Source organism: Notolabrus celidotus, chromosome 16 (genome assembly GCF_009762535.1).
Source record: "Notolabrus celidotus isolate fNotCel1 chromosome 16, fNotCel1.pri, whole genome shotgun sequence".
NCBI lineage: Eukaryota > Metazoa > Chordata > Actinopteri > Labriformes > Labridae > Notolabrus > Notolabrus celidotus.
The window spans coordinates 21,492,376-21,515,557 of NC_048287.1; the positions used below are offsets into that span (position 1 = coordinate 21,492,376).

The window sequence follows — 23,182 nt, forward strand, 5'->3', positions numbered from 1 at the left end:
CGTCCGGCTCTCTCATGTTTCCTCGCAGGCTGTTATGTATGCACATGATAATGTGGGTCATTGTGTATGTTAGGGTTAGAAGAGTGCATGAAACTTTTCTCAGATGCTTTGGTGTGCATGAGGAGTCATACGCTTTAGAAAAAGGAAATGTTGAACTTTAATGTTGGAAGTTGAAAATCATACAGTGTATTTAGTTCACAAAAAGATATTTTTACCACTGAAGTGCAAAATTAGCAAAATTAGAAAATATTAAAATTATGATTAGAGTTAGTGTTAAGGTAATAAATGTGGTTTAGCATCAGAATTACTTAAATATTTGACTCCTATTTACCAAAGAGTTGAGATAATTCCTCACAATATGAATAATTCAATCATTTAATCCAATCTTCAAACAAAACTTTAAAGAAATCTAAACTACAATGCTCTGGGAGTCTATCGTCTAAAATCGCAATAGCATCGAAAAAAAGGAAGCCTTCATTGTGTACTATGACATTTTAAACACTTCCCCCTTCAAGGCATCTACAGCAAATAGTATGCACTTATTATGAGGAAAATGTATAGTGCACAGCAGCTGATGCATATTGCACAGTGATTAAAGCATGGCAAAGCAGTTAATGTATTTTGAATGGTAGATGAAGTATTGCTTGCCAGATAATGCATACTGTGAAGCACAGTGGGTATCATTTAGCAGATAGTATGCATTGCAAATTAAGGTAATGCACAACAGATAATGTTTGTGAGCAGTGAATAAAGCATGGCACAGCAGATAATGTATTTTGAAGGGTAGATAAAGTATTGTTTGGCAGATAAAGCTTATTGTGAAGTACATTGAGCATCGTTCAGTGGATATTATGCATTGCAAAGTAAAGGTAATGCACCGCAGATAATGTATATTGCACAGTGATTTAAGTATGCCATGACAGATAATGTTTATTTCATGATAAATAATGTACTGCTTGACGGATGATGTGTACTGTAAAGTAATAATAATAATAGCAGATACTGTATATCGCAAACAGAATAAAGTAATGCATCCCAGGTAATGAATAATGCAAAGTAGATCAAATATAGCAAAGAGAGTAATGTATATGGTAATGTATAAAGTATTGGACAGCAAACACTGTAAACAAAGTTCCCCATTAGAGAGAATATATAGTGCACAATCAAATACAGGTATTGCATTATAGATAATGTATTCTTCACAGTAGATAAAATATTGCATGGCTGTTACTGTTAATTGCACTGTAAATGAAGTACTGGACAGGGAATAATGTATTCTGCATTATAAATAGAGATTCCCATAGGAGATAATACATATTTCACAAAAGAATAAAGTATTGCATGGCAGAAAATTCATGTTGCACTTTAATTGAATTATTGGACTGGGAATAATGTACTGTTTATTGCATTTTAAATGAAGTTTCCCATGGGAGAGACTCTTTATTGCACATTATAATAATAATAAGAGATGATAAATGAACTGGTTAATGATGATTTATAGTAGTTTGGTGAATTTTGGTACATAATTGAATTTTTTGTTTTTGTACTCCATCTTAGAATTGCAGCAGTTTCCCCACCATCACCTTATTTGACCCACTGGCCAACAATGGGCTAGGTAAGCACACACTGTTTGCCTCTATCACTATGGTAACAATACAGCACACTCTGCCAGCCATCCTCTATTAAAGCCTCAACAGGCTCAGAGACTTCCCGTTTCACAATCCACTGTGGCAGCTACTTTGCAGTCACACCAACAGAGACACGTACAACCTCATGCAAACACACACTAACTCACACATGGGTTTAACAGATGGGACATGCAAGTTAAGGCTGCCACACATCTACCATGAGAGCTGCGCGGCCTCCGTAACCCTTGAGTAGGGAATGATTAGGGAAGGGGCCGGCTGCTGCAGCTCTGGCTGGCTGTTAAACTGCTATCTATAAGCGGACAGATCAGCCAGATCATCGGTGCTCTACATCGACTCTGGGGCACGGAGTTCCTAAACATTTCTGAGAGAGCAAACGCCAACAGACGTCTTAACGAGTTCACCGGGTATGTGGTGGAGAACGTTGCCTTGCCATTCCATGAGTGTTTATACAATGTTCCCAGGAAGGCGGAGTAATGTCAGCTTAGTGATTAATTGCAGGCCCAAAGTGCTGAGGACACAGAATCTGCTGTGAATGGCGCCGACTGCAGCTCCGACAGGGGTTTATTGCTTTATCGGCTGAATCCTAATGTGACCCTCTTCCTTTCGCTCCATCTAATTGTTCCACCAATGTGAGTACATCCAAAATATTCAGCAAGGTGTGACAGTGGTTAATTGCCCAATGTAGTTTAAGTAAAGAAAAATTCCTTCTGTATCTCCCATTTAATAGTAGGAATACAGAGAGGGCACTTTCAGGGGGCTCGATACAGATCTCTGTGGGTTGCCTAAAGATCCATATACAGCATGATTCCACCCAATATGTTGGGAGAAGCACAACATATGGCGATTACACAAGCATGCAGCTGTTGTTTTTGGGGCTCGAGATAAATAATGGATACAAGTCCTCCATGGGGTACTCAAGACAGCTAATGAGAGAGAGAAAGCAGATAGGGAATTAGCAACTGACTGTTTTTCAAAGCCACTGTTTTCTAACATTTTCATAAGAGCCCAAGGACAGAAAAAAAACAGGAGATGAAAACATCATTACTGGAAAGGTACTCGAATGCTAACATTTGCATTCATTCAAAACTTGTGCGGGTAATATTGTGCATATTTTAATACAAGCATATAAAAAGTCTTGCTTAGATGCATGAGAAAACGTTGATTCCAGGGTGCATTTCCTGTCTCGCACACTCTCTGCGCCTTTCTTTCTCTCTCAAATGGGGGTAAGTTTAATAATTTAGGGTGGCAGAAAAGATAGCATTAGCCTCAGTGTGGATTGAACAGAGGGGAACTCATGTTCTGCATCAAACCCTTCAATAGGTTTGTCATTTTTCAGACATTCATGCGCTGCACACTGAAGCCGTACCCTCTGTGTGTGTGCACAGAGGGGTGTCTGCAAGGCGACATGATTAACTATTGAAAAGAGAGAAAACCGGCATCTTGCTCTGAGACCACATATCATAATGACACTTTTTAATTCTGTTGCCAATGGCTGTTTATGTCCTACTAATTACTGGTGAAGAATAATAATCTCTCCTCCAATTGGACTCTATCACGCCGAGGGCTTTCTCCTCGTCTCTGCTTTCCATTTATCCTGTTTTGAGGCTCTGCTGGCTCGGCTGGCTCGGCTTGCTCTCTGCATCAGTGTCCTTGCAATCTAATTCATACCGCCTACCTGTCCCGCTCAGTGTTTTTCCATACGCTGACTAATGCACGCACATTGTGGCCTCAGAGGCGTCTGCAGCAGTGGAAAGGTCTGCCAGGCAAACCCATTCAGGCAAAATCTGAGAGGGTGGCTTGAGTCATTTAACTCAAATAAAGCCGGGAGAAAGGCCTGTTTGCTCTTGGTAATCCCCCACTTGCTCGACAAGGCTTCGCAAGGTTCATCTGCTGCGCTAAATTGGTGCACGTATCCCTATTTGTATAGGAGCTCATTGTGCCTGGGTGTGTGAGGGGGGAATCTGACAGGACTGGCAGCTATTCAAGCCCTCATGCCTATTTGCTTATCCTCATTCATGGCAGAATTGGCTTTTTCCGGAGCCATTTTTCAAGCTATGCGTGACACGGTATTTTCTCTGAGCCTGCCTCTACTAATGCAGCTGTGTCGAGTAAATATTGCAGAGCAGCTAGTGTATGTGTTTCGGAGAGGGGAGACCTGGGCCTCCTACAGTAATCACAGTGGAAAGACTACACTGCCATTTGCATGTCTGTGGCCGGTGCCTCCTTCGGTTTTCACGTCTAAACATCTAGGTGACATCATCAGGTCGTTGGTCCTTGCAGCTACGATGGATATTAAATGCTAATTCATCATTATGAGATGCACATGGGCAATGGATTGCCTTTGTCAGATAATGATGTCATTAAGTAAATAAAGACTGCTGTGAAAACTGAGACTGTTGATTGTTCCGTTGTTCCCTTTTGACCCCCCACAGGTGGTTTCCCTCCTCCCTGCTCCTGGTGCTTGATTTCTCTGGTTCTAAATAAAAAAACAACTTAAAATTAAGTGTACTGCATATAGAGAAGTGGTTCAAGACTTTCCAGTGAAATAATAATACTATCGCCTACAGAGAGGACTGTTTTGATTATGAAGTCATCGCTATTAGGCTTTCTCATTTGCCAGAAATTGCTTTATTACAGGCTAGGCCACAAATATGGACCACCACCCAAAAATAATCATAAACCAGAGGATCTCAAACCAAGAAATGATGACACACTTGTCTGTGCATTTTCTCATTTCTTTCAGGCACATTGAGGATCTGCATGGCAAAATTGCATTTGCATGACTTCACAGGTAAGAAGACTTTACATTATCACCACTAAGACTTGTGACAATGAGGAGTCCTATACGTTGGTCTTTTAACTATGGAATGGGATTATTTCAATTCTGGCAAGAGTATAGGAAATTCTTTGGATTCCTCATAAATTGTGGGGTGAGGCTGAAAGTAGGCCAGTTTCCGCCCTATCTGTTACTAAAATTTATTAGTTAAGAAAAAAAAGTTTCAACAGATATCATAACAGTAGCCTTCAAAGAAAGTTGCCCTGTGCCGTCACTGTGGATTTATTATGACTGCCAATGGCAACGGCTGTTCTATAGCAGCAAGAAGAAGCAGATTTCTGGTCATTTATCATTTTGGGTTAGCAGACATTGGCAGGGTTGTGCTAGCAAGGCGTGTTAAATTAGCCAGAGCTACAACAATATCAGTAATTTGGCAATATTTTTTAGAAAAATCAAACCAGTAGTACAATTGAGTACTGTAAAGTACTGTAATCCAAACAGGGTCCTTTATTGAACATGTTTGAGTCCCTATTTTTAAGCTAGTAGTACAAAGCTTAATCTGTTTAAACAAAATATATAAATATCATTAAAGTATGGACAGGATTGGTGCTTGATTTAATAGGTTATAGAATTCCAAGTTTCTGAGTAAGTGACGGAAAGGAGAAACGATATAAGAACATATTTAGTGATGGATAAATAAATCTGGCCTCTCCTTCCTTCGTATGCCCTCAGACAGGAAGGTGAAAAGGTAATTCTGTTGCAGCAGGAGCCATGTGGAGATCCTCTGGTGCACTGCTCCTCAAAGTGTACGCAGCAGCCATTCGTTAAAAATGCAGGAGCAATTACTCTGACTGAGACTGAGTCAGTGAACGCCACCAAGCCGAGCTGCTGCCTCCTCCCTCAACCCTTCCACTGCTGCTTTGGATACACCAGCAACCCGAGCATTCTTCATGTGAACAGGCACGCCAAAGGTAGGGCAGCAGACGCAGCAGACACCCAAAGCTTCAGTTACACCAGAACAACAAAAGCCCTTCTCTGCCTGACTGCCTGTCTGTCTCTCACGAGGTGCAGTTACTTCCCCCTCCCTCGCCCCTCTCCAGCACGTGACCTGCAGGCTGACATCCTTCATCAGCAGTGTCCTGTCCTGACCTGACTCCTCTCCTGCCCTCCTTTTAGCCCCAAATGCAGCCAGAAAAAACAGATACCATCCCCTGCTTATTGAAGTTCAGCTCAGTGGTTCTCAAAAGAGGGGGTTCAGAATCGCACCATTTTGCATCCCTCTTGATTGGCGGATAGATAGTGGCTCAGGATTAAATCAAACTTGTATAAAATGTATTCAATTGTTCCCATAAGACAGGTGGTGTTTGTTATTGCTATTCACAGGATGGAAAAAATATCCAGACAGAAGTATTGAACCACTCTCTGAGAGGATTCATTCTTATTCAGAGGTATTATTTGGTATCTATTGAGCAGAAACAGGAGCCAACAGAAGTTTCAACAAAGTTTGTAATCCTTTTATCTCTTTTTCAACAAAGTTGATAATCCCCGACCAAACTTATTCAGTCAAATGTATTCCCTTCAGTTGGAAAATATTGACTATAACGTTGCCAAAGAGATGTTAGGCAAAGATTGAACACAGGCCTAACAATTACATTGGTTTTAATATTTACCACACTCACTAAACACAAAGAATAACATCAAATGACAAAAGGTTTAAACTGTGTTTGACTTGTACTATATCCCATATGTTCTTCTTTATGTTAATGTAGGCAGTGTGTGTTAAAGAGTATACACAGGAGGTGGCTCATGTCATCCTGCACAGATGGCAGGACACCATGCCCAGCAGACAGCAGGGGCTCCCGGAAATGGAGGTGGAGGCACGCAAAAGCAATGGAGGATGGGAAAGAGTAATTACAAAGAGGGACAACATGAAAGAGAATTTAAAGATGAAGGGAAGCAAGAAATAGGAGCAAGAAAGATTGATTTGAGCAAAAGTGAGAAGGATACATAAGCAGCCAAAGATGAAAAAGGACAGAATTCTAAGGTTGTGCCCCGTCGTCCTCAGAGGGAAAAAGGGGGTAGCAGAAAATAGAGCATGAAAGCGCCAGGCTAGACCCTGGCCAGAGCGACTGAGGAGGGAAACATTGTACCAGAGGAGACAGCTCCAGGCAGATACTTTGTTACAGAAGGAACACAAGAAAAAGGAAACAAAAAAATGCAGGTGTGTCTGAAGAGTCCTGCCGCATTGGTGGTTTTGAAGGGCACATCATGTGTCGCCTTTTATCCGACTTTAAATTTGAGGCAACATCGTTCCTGTCTCTCTTTATGTTGAGTGCCGTTTTCTCTCTGTGGGAACACTCCAAAAATACAGACATAAAAATGTTTCATTTTAGTGCCTCATAACCAAAAAGCTCCGCTTCCTGAAACACAAAAAAATGCTAATGCAGTGAAGAGTGTTTGGAAATTCAAGTTATGCCTAAGGCCACCTGCGGTTAAAAGTTAACATCCTCAATTTAGTTGATGCAAAATGATCCAAGGAAGGTATTTTTCGAGTCTGTGTGCCTCTGTTCGCAGCAGTACCCTCTGAATAATGGTCAGGAATCAGTGTCTTAACCCAGCTTCTTCAGCTAAGAGGAAACTTGCCCTTCTTACTCCATCAACTCCCTCCCCGTACGCCCCATTTAACTACACTGGTAGGATTCCCTCTCTGCGGCAGCACAGGCTAAAGCCGCCTGTTATCTCCAGATGGTCCTGGAAGGAGAGTTCAGAGACGAGAATCCCTGGGGCAAGAACTCCACCATGGAGAACATCATTTGATATTTCATGCATTTATCTCAGATGCTCTTTCCATGGCGACCTCCAATAAGTGAGCAGGTTCTTTATTCTGTCTTGCTCAAGGACAGTTCAACGGAGGAGAAGAATCTGACCTGGTTCTGAGACCCTCAGTCTTAATGGAGACCACACATTGGATTTGACCGAAAAATGTGACGTCATGAAAGGTAGATGATGTCTCATGTAGTATGGGCTACCTATGCAGTGTAACCCCCAAAATCCACAGGATGCGTTGCGTTGCGTTACAGCCGCGTCGTTATACGTTACCATTCTAGTCAATGCTCTAGGGTCCCCCGCACCACTCCGCTAAAGATACGCATCAAGTCTATTTTCGATGGAGCCCGCGCCCAGCACGCGTCAATCTGCACAGAAAAGAACGACCTGGACAGGAAGTCAGGCACGAGGATCGCTTGCAACATCCGCCAATTTCAAAATAAAACATCATATACGGACTCCCGACTGTTTAAAGATCGTTTAGATCAGAAATACTCAGCGATTATGGATGTAAGCAACAAACAGCCACATATCTGTGATCCAGGTCGACTACAACAGGACTTTCAGATGATAACTGTGTCAGAAGGTAACATTGCAAAAAAAAATAGAGCAGAATTATTAATATTAAACTCATCTAAAACTGCAAAATCGAAACTTAACAGTTCTGCAGCATACTCAGTGATGATTAAAGCAAAAAAGTAATGGAATACTATCCAAATGAGCAGAAATTCAACAGAAAGGCTCTGTAACCTGTTGTTTTTAAGTAGTTCTCTCTATACTGAAGCTAGCTGATCCTGCCTGCTATAAGCTAGCACTACGCTCCAAATACGCATCCTGTGGAGCAGGGCGCAAGCCCTTGGACGGAACAAAGTCGTGTCGCTGATGGAACGCGGCGATCATGCATCCTGTGGATTTTCGTGGTAAGCATACAAGTATCGAATCCAATTAATGCTGTAACATTCGTGCAAGAGTCATGCAATGATGTAGCCCTTGGGCACAGGAAACATTTTTGGTGCTTCTGGCGTGGTATCAGCATCTGTATCTGTATCTGTATCGAAATCCAAATCTGTATCGGTATCTGTATTGGTATCATACCAGTATCATTAGAAATCAGAATCTGTATCGTTATTGGCACCGTACAAGTATCGGTACCAAAATCAGAATCTGTATCACATCAGTATCGGCCCTGCATTTCCCAATTTGTTGCATCTCTATTTCCACCACATTTTCAAGGTCGATGTTCTCATTTCTCGTGGACAAATCAAGACAATTATCTCAAGGCATTTCCCCTTGTCACGCAACCATTTTCACCTCATACTTCTCTAATTGATTTGTAATGGTTTCATCAATTTCAACTCTTTGTACCTCAGCAGTGATCTACATGAGGCACACCTCAATGATTTTTTAGGCCAACGGTGATGAAGACATCCTGGTAGAAACTCCATTTTCCTTGTGCTGTTAACCCTTCATCAAGTGCCTAACACAAGAGAAGGGAGGTGCTCACCTGAAAACCTTGTTAATGTGTCAGCTCTCGATGCCCATCGTGTTCCATGATTTGGGGTATGGGAGCCATTAGGGCCCAAGTGGTAGGGTAGGAGGTGTCAGCATTGTCAATACCTGAGGCTTGCATAAATGGATTTGGGGGATTTTAGAAGGTGGCTTTGGTGTTTGGGTGGCAGTGGCTTCTAAGAGCCATTTGGTTGGCTATATAACGTAGGAGTAAGGCGAAAGCACAAGTTGCAAGTTTATAGGGATATATGAAATGCTAAATTCTTGTCAAGCAATACCCAATTGGTTCCAGGATAGTGCTACCATTGTGGGTTTTGAATCTTAAGCTCTGTATGTGCAGTGTTCTTGCATACAAGCAAAGCTCACTGCTTTGAACTCTTGTGACAGCAAGAATTTTGCCCACGGATTTGTCATTTATGCAAAAATATGTGTTTAAGGGTATACATCAATAACTCCCTGTGTACTTAGCAAGCTTTAGAGCAGCCAGTAAAAAAACACTGTCGTCTTTATCTTCCTTATCTTTCATAGGTTGCTCATTTAGTCTTCTGGTAAAATGGATATCATTGTTGAGAGAGCACTCTGGTAAAGCAGCTGTAATGAGACATAGACGGCAGCATGCAGATGTCCAGGTCCGGCACCCGGCTCTGTGGCTTCTGAGAGGCTGCGGGGAAACAGTAATGCACACACAACCCTCTAATGCATGGGTGTGCAGACAAGGCTGAGCTGTCAGTTGATAGATGAGAAGGGTTAAGAGTACCCCCTTAATGCAGTGTGTGTCAGTGTGTGCATGTACACACGAGCCACAGCCAAATAAATGGAGTTGTCAGCCCCATTGACTGACAGTTACACGAGGAGGGACTGTACTGCTGCACAAAGCTGTCGGCATATGCAGATAAAAGTGGAGGAATTAGTTGATTAATGATGCACAAGCCTCCTGACCACAGGAGGTGAGGGATCGGGAAAATGCACACACACACACACACACACGGGCACTCAAAAAAAGATGGAGCTCTTGCTAAAAAGCCTGCTAATTTGAGCTAGCTAAGACAGAGCGCATGATGAGTTGAGATTTACAGCGAGGCGGGACAGTATTTTGTTTCGGGCAGTCAGTCGTGAAGCACGTATCAAGAATTACAAGTGGGGAAATGAGTTATGCCACCCCAGTCTTAGCGCTAATAAGAACATATCGTCCCCTGCCTGGAAATAGAGCCGGGCTTTGGTAAATGTAATATAAGAAGTGTATCTTTCTAGCCCTAAAAGCCCTTGATAAACTCTTCAAAGCAGATCCACATCAGCGGAGACAGAGGGGACTAAGCTGCTAGCCGAATTTTACGCCACTGATAACTGGTTCCATGAAAGACTTAGAAAACTGGTCCTTTTTTGTACCGCCTTTGATTCCGCTTGCTCTCCGTGTCTATGTATATCTGTCTCTCCCTTGTTGTCTCTATGCCTCTCTTTCTCTGCTGTCAAGGCATTACAGGAGGATTTAGATGGCTCTGTTGTTATTTCTGTAGCACAATGGATCACCCCGTGCAACGTAACTGAGCTCTTTTCCTTGCTTTTGACTGCACAACATCCATCCTCTGCTTTCTGTCTCTCTTTCTTATATGCAAACAACCCCTTTTTCCTCTATTTCAACCCCTACTTCCGAAGAATTAGGCAGAGCGTACACGGTGACCGTGGCAGGAACAGAAACAGGCATAGATCTTCTCAAAGGGCTGCATTGACTGGTGTTTACTTAAGACCGGGGACATTAGCAGCTGCTAAATCAGCCTCAATCTGCCCCTCTTGGCCTCTCAGGTCCTCTAGTCTGACTTTGACAGACTCCTGAAAGCTCCCAGATCTCAACCACAGCTTACGTTCATGTGTGCAAACATTTTAAAAGTGCATCTTTGTGTGCTTTTGTGCTGCTTGCTTGAGTGAAAGATGACTGACATTAAGCAGGTAATAACCTCACCTATCAGAGTTGCAGCAGCACACAGGTACAGCAGTGCCAGGTTACTTGTTTGCATACAGTTGTAGCAACAGTAAAGCACAGTACATTTCACAACAGAGACAGAATTTATTGCAGGCATTCAACGCAAATTATCAGTAATTTGAGACTTCCTTGTGAGAGTTGTGTGTAATAATGAAACAGGAAACTGAAAAGGCCTATCATTGGGAGAAAATGAGGTACAATGCATGCCAAGACAAGCAGGCACTTAGCGCACACATTCAGTTTCAATTCATATTCTTTCCTAAACACTATCATGAAATAGCAATAATTGATCAGTGAGCTGTAATTGCTCTTGTGGGCGATTGGAGGGAACAGGCCACAGCGAGGCGTTTTACTGTAATTTTCTCATTTATGATGCGCGTCTATTACCTATCATTAAAGTTGAATGCAGAGCAAGCTGTGAACAGCGCTGAACATCAAACTGGCAGAGAAAGACAGAGGCTGGATGAAGGCCGAATTTCAGCAAATGACTCCACGGACTGATCAGCTGGGGAATAGACAGAAATAGGGCCTTTAAAGGATCCTCTCATCAAAGCAGCATCCTGCCAGCTCGCCTCCCCCCCCCCCCCCCCCAAGCCATAACCTCATATAAAAAAACACACACACACACACACACGGACACGCTGACGTGCACACACAGACACACAGGCGCACAAATCCTCTTTCGGGAATCAATAATTCAGCTAAAGAGAAGCACATGCTACGCCCCACTGCACTAATCAATAGAAAGCCAAATGTTATTGTTTCATCTCATTCTCTGACTTTCACATTCTAATCTGGGCTCACTAGCAATATGCTGGACAGCATCAGAGAACTCCATTAAATTAAAATATAATACAGACGTACAAAGGGGATAAAGGGACCCCGAATGCAGAGGGGGGGCTCGCTTTCCTCTGCCCTGCCGTTACAACAATGTTAGCTCCTTTCTTTACTATACACTGCTTAACCAAGCACAGATGCTCTATAAATTTTCTATGCATAGAATCTCAAATATGTGTCATAAAATGGAGGCGAGAGGAGAATGGCAACACTTTGGTATGAGTTATGCACCGCTCCCCCTCCCTATCCCCATAGTATACTTATGCCCCCCCCCCCAACCACCACCACCATGCATGTCTCTTGGGAGAATGAAGCCATGCTTTAAGAATGCAGCAACAAAACTGTACAAGAAGACCTGTGTGATCTGACATTGATGCTTTAATCTGAGGGAGGGTGCAGAAAAGGAGCCCTGTGTTGAGTTTTTGTGCAAATGTATGTGCATGTGTGATTTTCTAGCCTCGTGGAGTGAACCTGACAGCTGAAACCCTGCGTAATCAATGCTCAAGAAAAAGAGCGTGAGATCGCTCTCTGGCCCGTCGACCACTTTGCCCAACATGCAGGCCTCCCTTTCTCCAACTGACCCCTTCTGTTGCCGTTATCATATCAATGTGTGAGGCCGCTGGCAACACTAAATAACCATGAAAATGAATATGGATGTTGACTGCTGATTTGAAAACGGAAATGTATGCTCTTCAACCCCCCTCTCTCGCACACAGTGGGTCTCGTTTGCATGACACTGGACCCCAGCGACTTGCTCAAGGATACATCAATCGCTGACGGTGGCAAGATCGGATCTGCGCTGACCTTGGGAGTGAACTGCAGCATCGCAGAAGGAGGCAGGGGGCCCTGTTGCGAGTGAGCGGGGCAGCAGAAGGAGAGGAGAGAAGGGAGGAAGACGATGGGGTAGGGGGGGAGGTAGAAAAGTGGACATGAGGAGAGAAGGGAGGGGGGCATATCTTGATGGAGAGGCCCTAGAGATGAGCAACTCTGAGATATGAGATTGGGGAGGAAGGGAGGGAGGGAGAGGAGGATGGGGGTTGGAAGGGAAGCCATATGGCAGCAGCACAAATGTATTAAACTATAAATCAGGGGGAGAGCGAGTGGACTGCCAGGTGGGGCTGCAGGCAGGTCCTCCACATGGAAAAGAATGAAAACATCAGCCGTGTTTTGCTTTATCTAATTCATTGACAGAGTAATTGCTTGAACATTTTTTCCGATTCATTTTTTTGTTATAAATAGAGGAAATTTGTAACATTTTGAACTTTAATTCCTCAGGCTGAGTATCATTGGACGATTTTCAAAACTGCTGCCAATAACACAGAGTTTTGGACCCGATACCAAAACAATTCTTCTATCCATACTTCTCATCTTGGGGAAAATAAAAATAGACTAGGCTCAATGTTTCAGTTTTTCAAACAAAACTTTGCCTGGATGGAAAACGAAGTAAAGTCAGAAACGTGTCCTAATCAAGATTGAAAAAAAAACAACAAGCTGCAACATCTATCGAGTGATTGGATCCAAGCCTTACTCCAAATGCTGACAAGGTCTGACAGTCAACACCAAGGGCACATTTGAGTTGGTACCCACATATTTTAGAACCAGGTAATGATAAATATCAACTGCGCACCTTCATCCCAATGTCCAGCCACTGCTGTGCATCACACTGACACAATAACGGGTCGAAATTTGTGTTACACATGTAGTGAAAAAAAACAACAAAGTGATTCCAAAAAGGCTCCCGTTCTAATCCCCTGATGAGGTCTGGGTAGTGCACCCAGCCAGGGTCCTGGCAGCCATCAGGGCTCAGTCCTGGGCTCCCATCCCAGAGGCACTGATGCATACTACAGCTAGAGCAAACACGGGCAGCCGTCCTCATGCCTGCTCTCTGTCTGAACCAGACTGATGATCAACATGGAAAAAAAAGAGGGGGGTCATAACCTATTTGTCCCCTCTTTGGGAAGCACAAAAAAGACATCTGAGGTGTTAAGTGAATTAGAAAGATCATAATTAAATGTTTAATTTGCCTCTTTGGAAAAGTGGCATTGAGGCATTTAAACGATGGCAGTCGTTCAGATTGCAAATACTTTCTTCGTTAATTTAATTTGGAGGCTAATTCTCTCTTTTGTGTAAGGTATGACAGCACAGAAAGAGTGCTCGGTCAGTTTTAAGAGCTGAGCAAAAGCCTCTAAATCTATTATACATATTATCTAACACGTTAAAGTTGATTCCATTTCAGTGCATCGCATTAAGAGCTTATGAGTTTGCAGGTGAGAGATGGATGGAGTAGTCGTAACAGTCTACTAGGTTGAACTAACAGCAATCCAAAGCATCCAGCCTTGATCTCTGATCCCTCGCTCAGAGACACACTGTCACACAAACACACACAAGTGCACGCTAACACAGCCATCCCAAGTCCACCTGCCACCCGAAACCATCACAGCCAAGGCCAGCTATCCATCAAACCCCATCTCCACTCAGGGGTGAGAGGGGGGGTGGATGGGGGGGTTGAGGGGGAGGAGTGTAGTAATAGATGAGTAGGCTTGAGGAATGTAAGAAGAGCAGAGGAGCGGGCATACCTTGGTCTGGAGATAGTGGGGGTAGTAGTAGGTGTACTGAGGGTACATTGGCTGCTGTTCCAATCGCTTGCCCATGTAGCTGGAATCCTTAGCACTGAGGCAGGGAATGGTGACACTGGGGCGGGAGCTGCCAAGTAGCTAGCGTTGGGATAGAGGCAGTGGCGGGGCTGTGCGATTCCTGTCTTGGCTGTCCACACCGCTGTGTCGCTTGCTGGATCTCCAGGGAGAAGGTAGGGTATGCAGTCTTGACAGCAGCTGGGAGAAGGTCTTCCTCTTGTGGGGGAAGCTCCTGATGCCTCACTGGTTGCGGAGCCTCAGTATCAAGTGGATGTTGCTGGATCAATGCAAATATTTCCACAAGTACAGGAACCAAGAGCAACGTGTCCGTGTGATGCCGGTATTTGATAGTAATGCGCGATAAGGGTGAGGTAGAGGAAGAAAAGGGAAGAGAAGAGGTGCAGGTGGCAGTAGCTCTGGCAGTCCTGTGAATGTTGGAAAGCGGGAGAGGAAGAGGAGGAGGAGGAGAGGAGGAAGAAGGAAAGGGATGGCGAGGAAAAACGGGAGAGGATATATAGCTTTACTTCTCTATTTGGAGCTGTTTTGGTCCAGTCTTTCGCCTGGGCTTTAACCTGCCTCCCTCTCAAACTGAATCTGACTCTCTCACACTGCCCCTCTCTCTCTTACACACACACACTGTGCCTCCCTCTCTCTCCTCTGTAGTCTGATCCGATGGTGGCTGCGTGCTGTCCTGTTTGACAGAGGGGGGAGATATCTTCAGCACCGGTGGCCGACAGATGCACTTTGTTGCACGGAGCACAATCACAACACAAGAGCCGATCACAGGAGCAGAAAGCAATCTCAGTCTGAAGCGGTGGAGCCAGCAAGAGGGCAGATAATGATCCCAGTTTCTAAATGATGTGGCACAAGCGTGTATCTAAAAATCCACCGGTTGGTTAGTCCACTGGGTTCCAGATAGAAGACGAGTGGAAAAAAAAGCATTGACTGAGTCCCAGGTGCCCAGTAGAGAAGGAGTCCCTCGTCCGCGATCCTCCCTCTTCCTGCTCTTGTAAAATGTGTTCCTTATTCCGTCCTTGGCTCTCTCGCTCCTCTAAGCAGCCTGCCTCGTTCTCTTTCCCTCTGTCACACAGTTGCTCTCTCTCTATTCCTCTCTCTCTCTCGCTCTCTCTCTCTCATGTGTATTCTCTACCACTCAGCCTCTCTCCCTCCCTCTCTCTCTCTCTTCTTCTTCTTCTCCACACTGACAGGGCGGTAGGTAAAAGGGGGCTCGTCCGAGGCTTGCGAGCGGAGCAGACTGCCTCCTCCTTCCACAAGCCCAGCCGGTAGGAGGGTCTTGAGCAGCTCTGTGCGAGAGAGAGGGACCCAGACACAGACCAGCGGGCTGCAGCGTTTCCACAACCTGGGAGAACGCAGGGAAAGAGGAGGAGAGGAGTACAGAGAGACTAGAGGAGGGATGGCGTCAACGCGAGCAGTCGATTCCCCCTACTGGCTGCACATGGAGCTACCGCCTGGAACACTGTGTGTACTCAAGCAAACACTTAACAAAGCAGGCTGATTTATTCATTAAACCAGTACAAGTGGATAACCCATTTTCACTGTTAGCTTTTAATAACTTCATCTATATTTTTTTAGGAATGTCTCCTGCAATTCCTTCTGTGATTAGACTTTTGAAGAACATCTTGTTCCTACTTTTGTACAAAAAAACATGCATTAAAACAAAGGATGCATATAATGATATAATTCAATTCCACTTTATAGACAAATTCAGACCTACCACTTAATAAAAGGTACAAATAACACTCCTAAGAGTGGTTTAAACTTGTTACACACCCATACTACCTGGCATCTGTTGTCTAATATCCCACAATAATCAAAGCACCAATGAAACACACATTGTTAGATGCACTGTATGTAGGGGTGTCCCGATACAACTTTTTCACTTCCGAAACGATACTGATATTGCAGCCTTGAGTTTTGGCCGATACTGATATCTATCCGATACGATATCAGCACGAATCATACATATTTTTATTACTTATTTTGTAGTGTGGCATGTTAGAAAAGGCTTGATCAAGTGATATTACTCAGAGAACAATAAATAAAACACTTTTGTGTAATATCTGAAGTTAAATGATTCAGCCTCTCACTGCTAAAAAGTAAAAAGAAATCATTCTTGATGTGACCACTATGAAGATATTTTGATTCTCTTGATTCAAATAAAAATGTCATGGACACAATATAAGGGCTGTATTGCACTTTTACGACGTACCCTGAATGCACCTCGCCGGCACTTGACAGTCAGTTCACGGCACTCTGAAATGCCTATGCATCTTTTTATGACAAGGAGTTGATCCAAACTTACTCAAGCTTTAGATGCAGAGCTTTTTACGGTGAGAGTGGCAAAAACTGCAAACGTCAAATAATAAATAGACGTCCCCCGGTTGTGTCTTTGTCACTAACGCACACCCATCTGTCACATCATCAATGAAGATGTGACAGATGCATGGAGGTGGGGAGAGCTGGTTCATAAAGCACACCTGCTGCAGGTACAGACCAAGCTAACACTGCTTACCTTCAGATAATAACCTGCTCTCCAGTAATGTAAAGGATTGTTCTTATGTTCAATAGTGGGCTCACAGAGGTAGCTGTGGTCGTATTAAACTTCCCTGGTTCTGTGCCACCACAGCTGCAACGCCTTTTCGGACTTAAATGAAAAATACTGCCACACAGCCGACATCACTCCTACTCATAGCACACGCTGTTGTTGTGATCACGTGGGCTCTGCATGCTGGATCCGTGCTCTGCTGGACAGAAGTGCTGGAGCGGAGTCTGGAATGGACTGCTTATATCGGAGATTTTAGATGCAGGCCGATAAAATCCGATACTGGATGTTTTGCTGATATCAGACTGATATCCGATATCATTATCGGATCGGGACACCCCTAGATGTATTCAATAATCTTTAAATAGGATGTTGCCCATACTTTATTTAGAAAATACTTAAAATTCAACCAGTATGTGATGTCACTTGATGCTAAAATACGATGCAGATGCTTTGATTCTCTGCACAAAGCATTCTAGGATATCAAGCACAGCACAACAGTCTAGTTAGCCCTACTCTTTAACAGCTTTCCTTCCTCATTACATCATAACCATGCATTTACTACATATGCAAATTGGTCTACATTACAATTTACACGTTTGTGGATCTGTTTACGAATTTTCAAATTGTTTTACAACAATTTTAGCTCCATAAAATGTAGCAAATGGTCGATTACAATGCTAATGTATTCTGCATTACTTCTTCATATGATTCTGATTTTCAAAAGAACAACAAGATTTAATGTATGTGCAGTTTTGAAACCAATCGACTGCGGCAGCCATATTGGAAATGCAGAACTCAACCAGGCATAGTGTGACGTAAAGGGACGGAGTTTGAGCCTCCTAGCCAACAGCTATGTGGTCCCCTCCGGATGTCAAGTCAGTCATGTGGGCAAAAACTCATAATCTTAATATCTTCTGATCCGTCGCGTTAGAAAAAAAAAATCACCCCCCGTACAGTGTGTGCCGATAGATAAATTGGCTACTGTAGACAAGACGTTTTTTGAACCAGTCTGTCCATTCATCCATCCATTATCTTGACCGCTTATCCCGTTAGGGGTCACAGGGCCTATCCCAGCTGACTTCGGGCGGAAGGCAGGGTACACTCTGGACAGGTCGCCAACCAATCACAGGGCTAACACAGAGAGACAGACAACCATTCACACACACACTCACACCTACGGGCAATTTTTTGGACTGTGGGAGGAAGCCTTAGTACCCGGAGAGAACCCACGCATGCACAGGGAGAACATGCAAACTCCTCACAGAGAGACACCTGCCCGGCCGGGGATCCGAACCAGGAACCTTCTAGCTGTAAGGCAACAGCGCTACCCACTGCACCACCATGCAGCCAGAACCAGGCTGTAAACATGTTTATTAATGCTGCAAAGATCGTCTTTTTTTAATTGGGGTCTATGAGGTTTCCGGTGTTTCTGCAGCCAGCCTCAAGCGGATTCTCGATGAACAGCAGTTTATAACACTTCTGCATGGGCTTCATCGTTTGAGCCTGTAGGTTGCCGCTTGGATGGCCCCCAGTGTTAACATAAGTTACATCACAACACTTAGATCATTGGTATGGATATAATAAATGCATGACTATCCCCACTTAAACAAGCTAACTTACTGGAAACTTACTATGCCTTGGCTGTCTCCTTCAAGCCAACTACTACTACCACCAACAGGTTTTTGTACTAAAAAAGAGGCATATACTGTATGTGCTCCTGATCTGAAGTTCATGAATTACCACTCCTTGTCCTTGTAGGAGTTACAGGAGTGAACATAAAAACAGGTTAAAGGAGTTGCTTCAGGTTGCTTTGCACTGCATTGCTCACGTACATTAAAGACACTTTGACAGAGAACAAAGTAATGTAGCTGATTTCGTTGCTGGCGCTCCTTCACGTCGCATGCTGGTCGGACATGGCGCAACACTCCCACACTGCCGAAATGTTCTTACATGGTTGACCGTGAAGACATGTCAGAGTTTGTCCAACAGGTGACAGCTTCTGACCTGTAAAAAACCTCTTCACTGAATCAGCAGTCAGGTACACAAGCTTGCCTTGATGGGCGGATGTCTATCAACAGAGCATACGGTATAACTGCTGATACCGTTGTTCAGCTGATACATCCGTGCATCTGTACTTTTGAATAACTGTGACCAAAAGTAAATTGACTTTGAGTATTGCCTTATGATGAGTAACCGCAGCTTCATCTATACTTTTCAAACACACGCATAAGAAACACAAGTCTCAGGACGTCAGCACTCTTTCATCTTAAATACCAACACAGTCTCAGGTTTATGTCCACATGCATGTAAAACTTCACAATGATCTCAGTTACTCTCAGGCCAAAAGTTCAGCTGCCTCATTTTTACTTAATTAGCAAATCATCTTGGTTTTCATTGAAATGACCTGATACGAGTCCTGCAGGAAGCTGCAGCCAAAAACTACAGCATGAAACCACTGGACTGAAAACAATTACATTGTATCCGTGAGAGTTTGATGAGTTCAGTTTTGTGTTTCATTGGTTACACATGAGAGCATTACAGAAAAAAAAAAAATCATGAGGCTGATGTCTCCTTCTCAGACAATCACAACCTCATTACAGAGTTCTAGAGCAGTACTCAAGAAAAGTCAGATCAGCTCACCTCAGAGTATACCAGTAATTACTGTTGTTGCATCTGTATGTGTTGCACTTGGAGTTTTGTGATATTGAAAAGATTATAGGACTTATTTAGAGAGGAAAACTGTAAATGAATGGAATTTGTTTCAAGTTTAGTATAGAAAATAGACACCTCATGTTTTTATGAGACTTACAGTATGTCTCCTTCACACATAGAATCAATTACAGCTGATGAATCCTAGAAACCAAAACACAGCATGGAGTGAAAGGGCAGCCTTTTATTTTTATCATATCGTCCACTTCTCTCTGTCTGAAAGGGACAAGCCTGATATTGATCGTGGATTACCAGATTATCAGCCTGGGGATCAACTAGACACCCAAACTCTCAACATCTACAGCAGGGCTGACAGAAGACAACAAAGACACTGAGACAAACAAAAGCTGAAGCAGAGATATGGAAGGAGAATAAAGTGAGACACATGGGGAGAGAGTAACTGGAAGAGGCACAGAGGCAGGAAAGATTCATATGTCTTTATAACGCTGTGTCCAATGAGCGACCATGTGAAGTCCTCTCTCCATTTCAGAAGCAAGGCTCATCGATTTTACTTTCACTTAGAAGTACGTTTTTTAAAAGAGTAAATCAGAGTGGAAGTTCCTTTAAGTCATTTTTCATTTAAGATTTTGTGAAAATAAATATTGGTTCTGCTTCAAATTATTCTCTTTCCAATTAAAAATATGAACAAATATAGAGATATAGTGGTTTCTTTGAACAGTATGTTTGCACTGTCTGTTTTTTTTTTCTTTTTTTTTTCAATTGTTCATGTCTGTTTTAGTTCTGATGTAATTAGAGAAAAGAGAATCCTTCTTAAAAGCTGCTATTTACAATTTGCCCTGCCTAAATGTCCTTTTTTGGGATGTAAAAAAAGCAGGAAATGTGAAAAAAAATCACTTTTAAAATTTGGAAATGACAGACCCTTTTTGGTTTTTCAATTTTCTGACGTATTTAAGAACAATTTAATTAGATGACCAAAAGAGCACTTATTTAACTTAGTGGTAAGTGGTAAGTAGAGGCTGAAACCTTCATTTGTGTGAAAATACAGCCCAAACATTTGGAATTATGCAAATGAGCTGCTGTTTAAACTCTAACCTGATGAACTTTTTCTCAAGTTTATTCAAATGAGCTGACCCAGAATGGAAACACAAGAGAGTTCTATTTCAGAGACATCGGTCAGCTTGAGCCATAAATATTCATCCAGCCAACCATTAAGAATTAAGAGCCGGGAATTGAGACTTGACTCTGGAAATTAAAGAAGCTGACCTCTGACCCAAGAGACAACACTGGAAACTACCATGAGGACCAGCTGATGTGAACTTTCAGTCTCACGACATGAGTGGGTAAAGGTTAGTTTATAAAGGCAATTTGCGATAATGTGACCAGAGAGCAGAGCTGTGCACTGCGTGTAAATAAATGTTGTCACTGCTTCGCTTTTTGTGGTGCCAGACCTTGAAGACAGGATGTGTGTAAGTGTGTTTTCTTTCCTGGTGGTGATGAAGAGTGTGAATCAGCGGGACTGACGTCACAGTGAGGTGATCTGCAGCCAGCTATTTCAAACAAAGAGAGTAAGGATGAGTGGGTGTGTTCTCCTCTTGTGTTATAACTTATTTAAAATCTATGAATAAATCTCTTCATACAGACCCTCATATGATCAAATTGAACAAATTTCCTCTACAAGAGACTCTGATTTTTCTGAAAGAAGTGCATCAAAAATGCAGATTTAAAGTGATTTTACAAACATACTTACTGTTTCAGTTCACTCAGAACAGAGCACTCAGTGCCAGACAGTTTCAAAGTGCATTCAGTGTTATTCACAGTTGATTTGTCAGTGCATTTGTCAAGATGAAGCTAAAACTGTTCCTCTCTGCTGTTTCAAATATTTAAAAACGCACTCAAAGAAATATCTGCTAATACCCTGCAGCCGGGTCTGTCAAACATTTCCAGAGAACAAAGCCGAAGCCATCTGCAGCTCCTCTGTTCTCAGGTCTTCTGCTGCCTGATTCACTTTCTAAATTGAGAGCACTACAAGTGAGTCATTTGCAGGACTTTAAAATAGAGGAAGAGGAGACAGCTGAGGGTGTATAATGACCCTGAAAGTGTTAAGTAGTTACAATTGCCTTTAAAAGAATCAGACAAGGCTAGAAAACTTCCGCGTGATCACAGTGTGGCGTCTGGTCAGACAATGTTTAAGGATAATTTCTGTTCATCAGCTCAACATCTTGGGAAGTTTTCAAAGAAGTGAAAGACTGTTTTTAAAGGTGTATAATATATTTACATCTGTGTCTCAGAGAAGCACTGAGGCTGCACTTGAGTTTTTTAACTCCAGCAGTTACTCTGCCTGAAACCAATGATGATAGAGTTTCAATCTCTGTACATGCTGACAGATGATGTGAAGTTGCTTCTGTCCATAAAACAATACAGAATGTTCCCTTTCGGGAAGAATTCCTAGAAAGTTCAAATCCACTGAACCCAAACAACCGCCCCCTCCAGAAAGCAAGATTCAACCTCTTCCTCTTCTTTCATTTCTTCTTCATCTTTATGTCTTCATCTTCTTTTGCTTTTCTTTCTTCTTCCAATTTTTCCCTTTTATTATTTTCTTTCTTCATGTTATTTTTTCTTTCAGTCTTCTAATAAAGATAATAATAATAATAATAATACATTTTATTTTGGGCGCCTTTCAAATCACCCAAGGTCACCTTACAGATAATAAAAACATTCATCATTAAAACATCATTAAATCATCATAAAAACAAACTTCTTCTTCTTCTTCTTCTTCTTCTTCTTCTTCTTCTTCTTCTTCTTCTTCTTCTTCTTCTTCTTCTTCTTCTTCTTCTTCTTCTTCTTCTTCTTCTTCTTCTTCTTCTTCTTCTTCTTCTTCTTCTTCTTCTTCTTCTTCAACAACTACTACTCATCTTCTTCCTCTGCATTTTTTTCTTCCGTTTTCTTCCTCTTGCTCCTGTCATCTTTCCTGTTCTTCTTCTTATACTGTTCTCACTGTTTCTCCTGTTCTTCTTCCTGTTCTCCCTCTTTCTCCTGTTCCTATTCCTGTTCTCCCTCTTCCTCATGTCCTTATTCCTGTCCTCTCTCTTCCTACTTTCCTTCTTCCTCATCTCCCTCTTCATCCAGTTATTTGTACTCTTCCTCTAGTTTTTCCTCTACTTCGTCTTCCTCTCCTTCTTCTTTCCTCCTGGTGTTACTTCATCTTCCTCTTCTTCATCTTTTTTCTTCCTCTTCTCAATCTCCTTTATTTTTCTCTATTCTTTTGATCTTTCATATTTGCACTACTCATTTTTCCCTTCTTTTTTCCTCTTCCTCCCTCTTCCACCATTTCTCCCCTGCTTCTTCATCTCTCCTCCATCTTATTTCCTCTTTCCTCTTTCACTTTTTCCCTGAGACATGTTTTGAAGAGTCAAATAAAAACTCTAATTTGTTCTTGGCTGCTTTAACACAGACCGTTTTCCTGATAACATCTTTTTCTTTACTCAAAGAGGAGAACAAATAAAACATGTTTAATGACAAAAACATGTTTTAGTCCTTGAATACGCTGAATAAGAACTACAGTTTGTCATCTCTGAACCAGAAAGAAAAAAAATCCCACAATGTTACCATTCAAATGAATTCCTAGAAAGTCCACTTCCCTGACCTCACTGCCTGACCCTCCTCTCTGAAAGAAACAACTGGACTTCTTCAAGCTCAAACCAAAAGGCTTTGTTTTCTGTGGTTTGCTGGACAGTCCTG

The 23,182-nt window shown here is 42.6% G+C and overlaps 1 protein-coding gene across 2 annotated transcripts in view; it reads right to left on the reverse strand.

Annotated features, from left to right (window-relative positions):
* Positions 1-23,182, reverse strand: part of rbms3 (RNA binding motif, single stranded interacting protein) — a 361,699-nt gene that overhangs the window by 233,320 nt on the left and 105,197 nt on the right. The window contains exon 1 of one of the 2 annotated variants that reach the window (XM_034704064.1): positions 14,152-15,284. The exons of the other annotated variant lie outside the window; for it this stretch is intronic. Within the exon in view, the coding sequence (XP_034559955.1) occupies positions 14,152-14,226 (75 nt within the window). The 5' untranslated portion in view covers positions 14,227-15,284. Of the gene's footprint in view, positions 1-14,151; positions 15,285-23,182 lie in introns of those variants that run through there. 2 annotated transcript variants of the gene reach the window in all.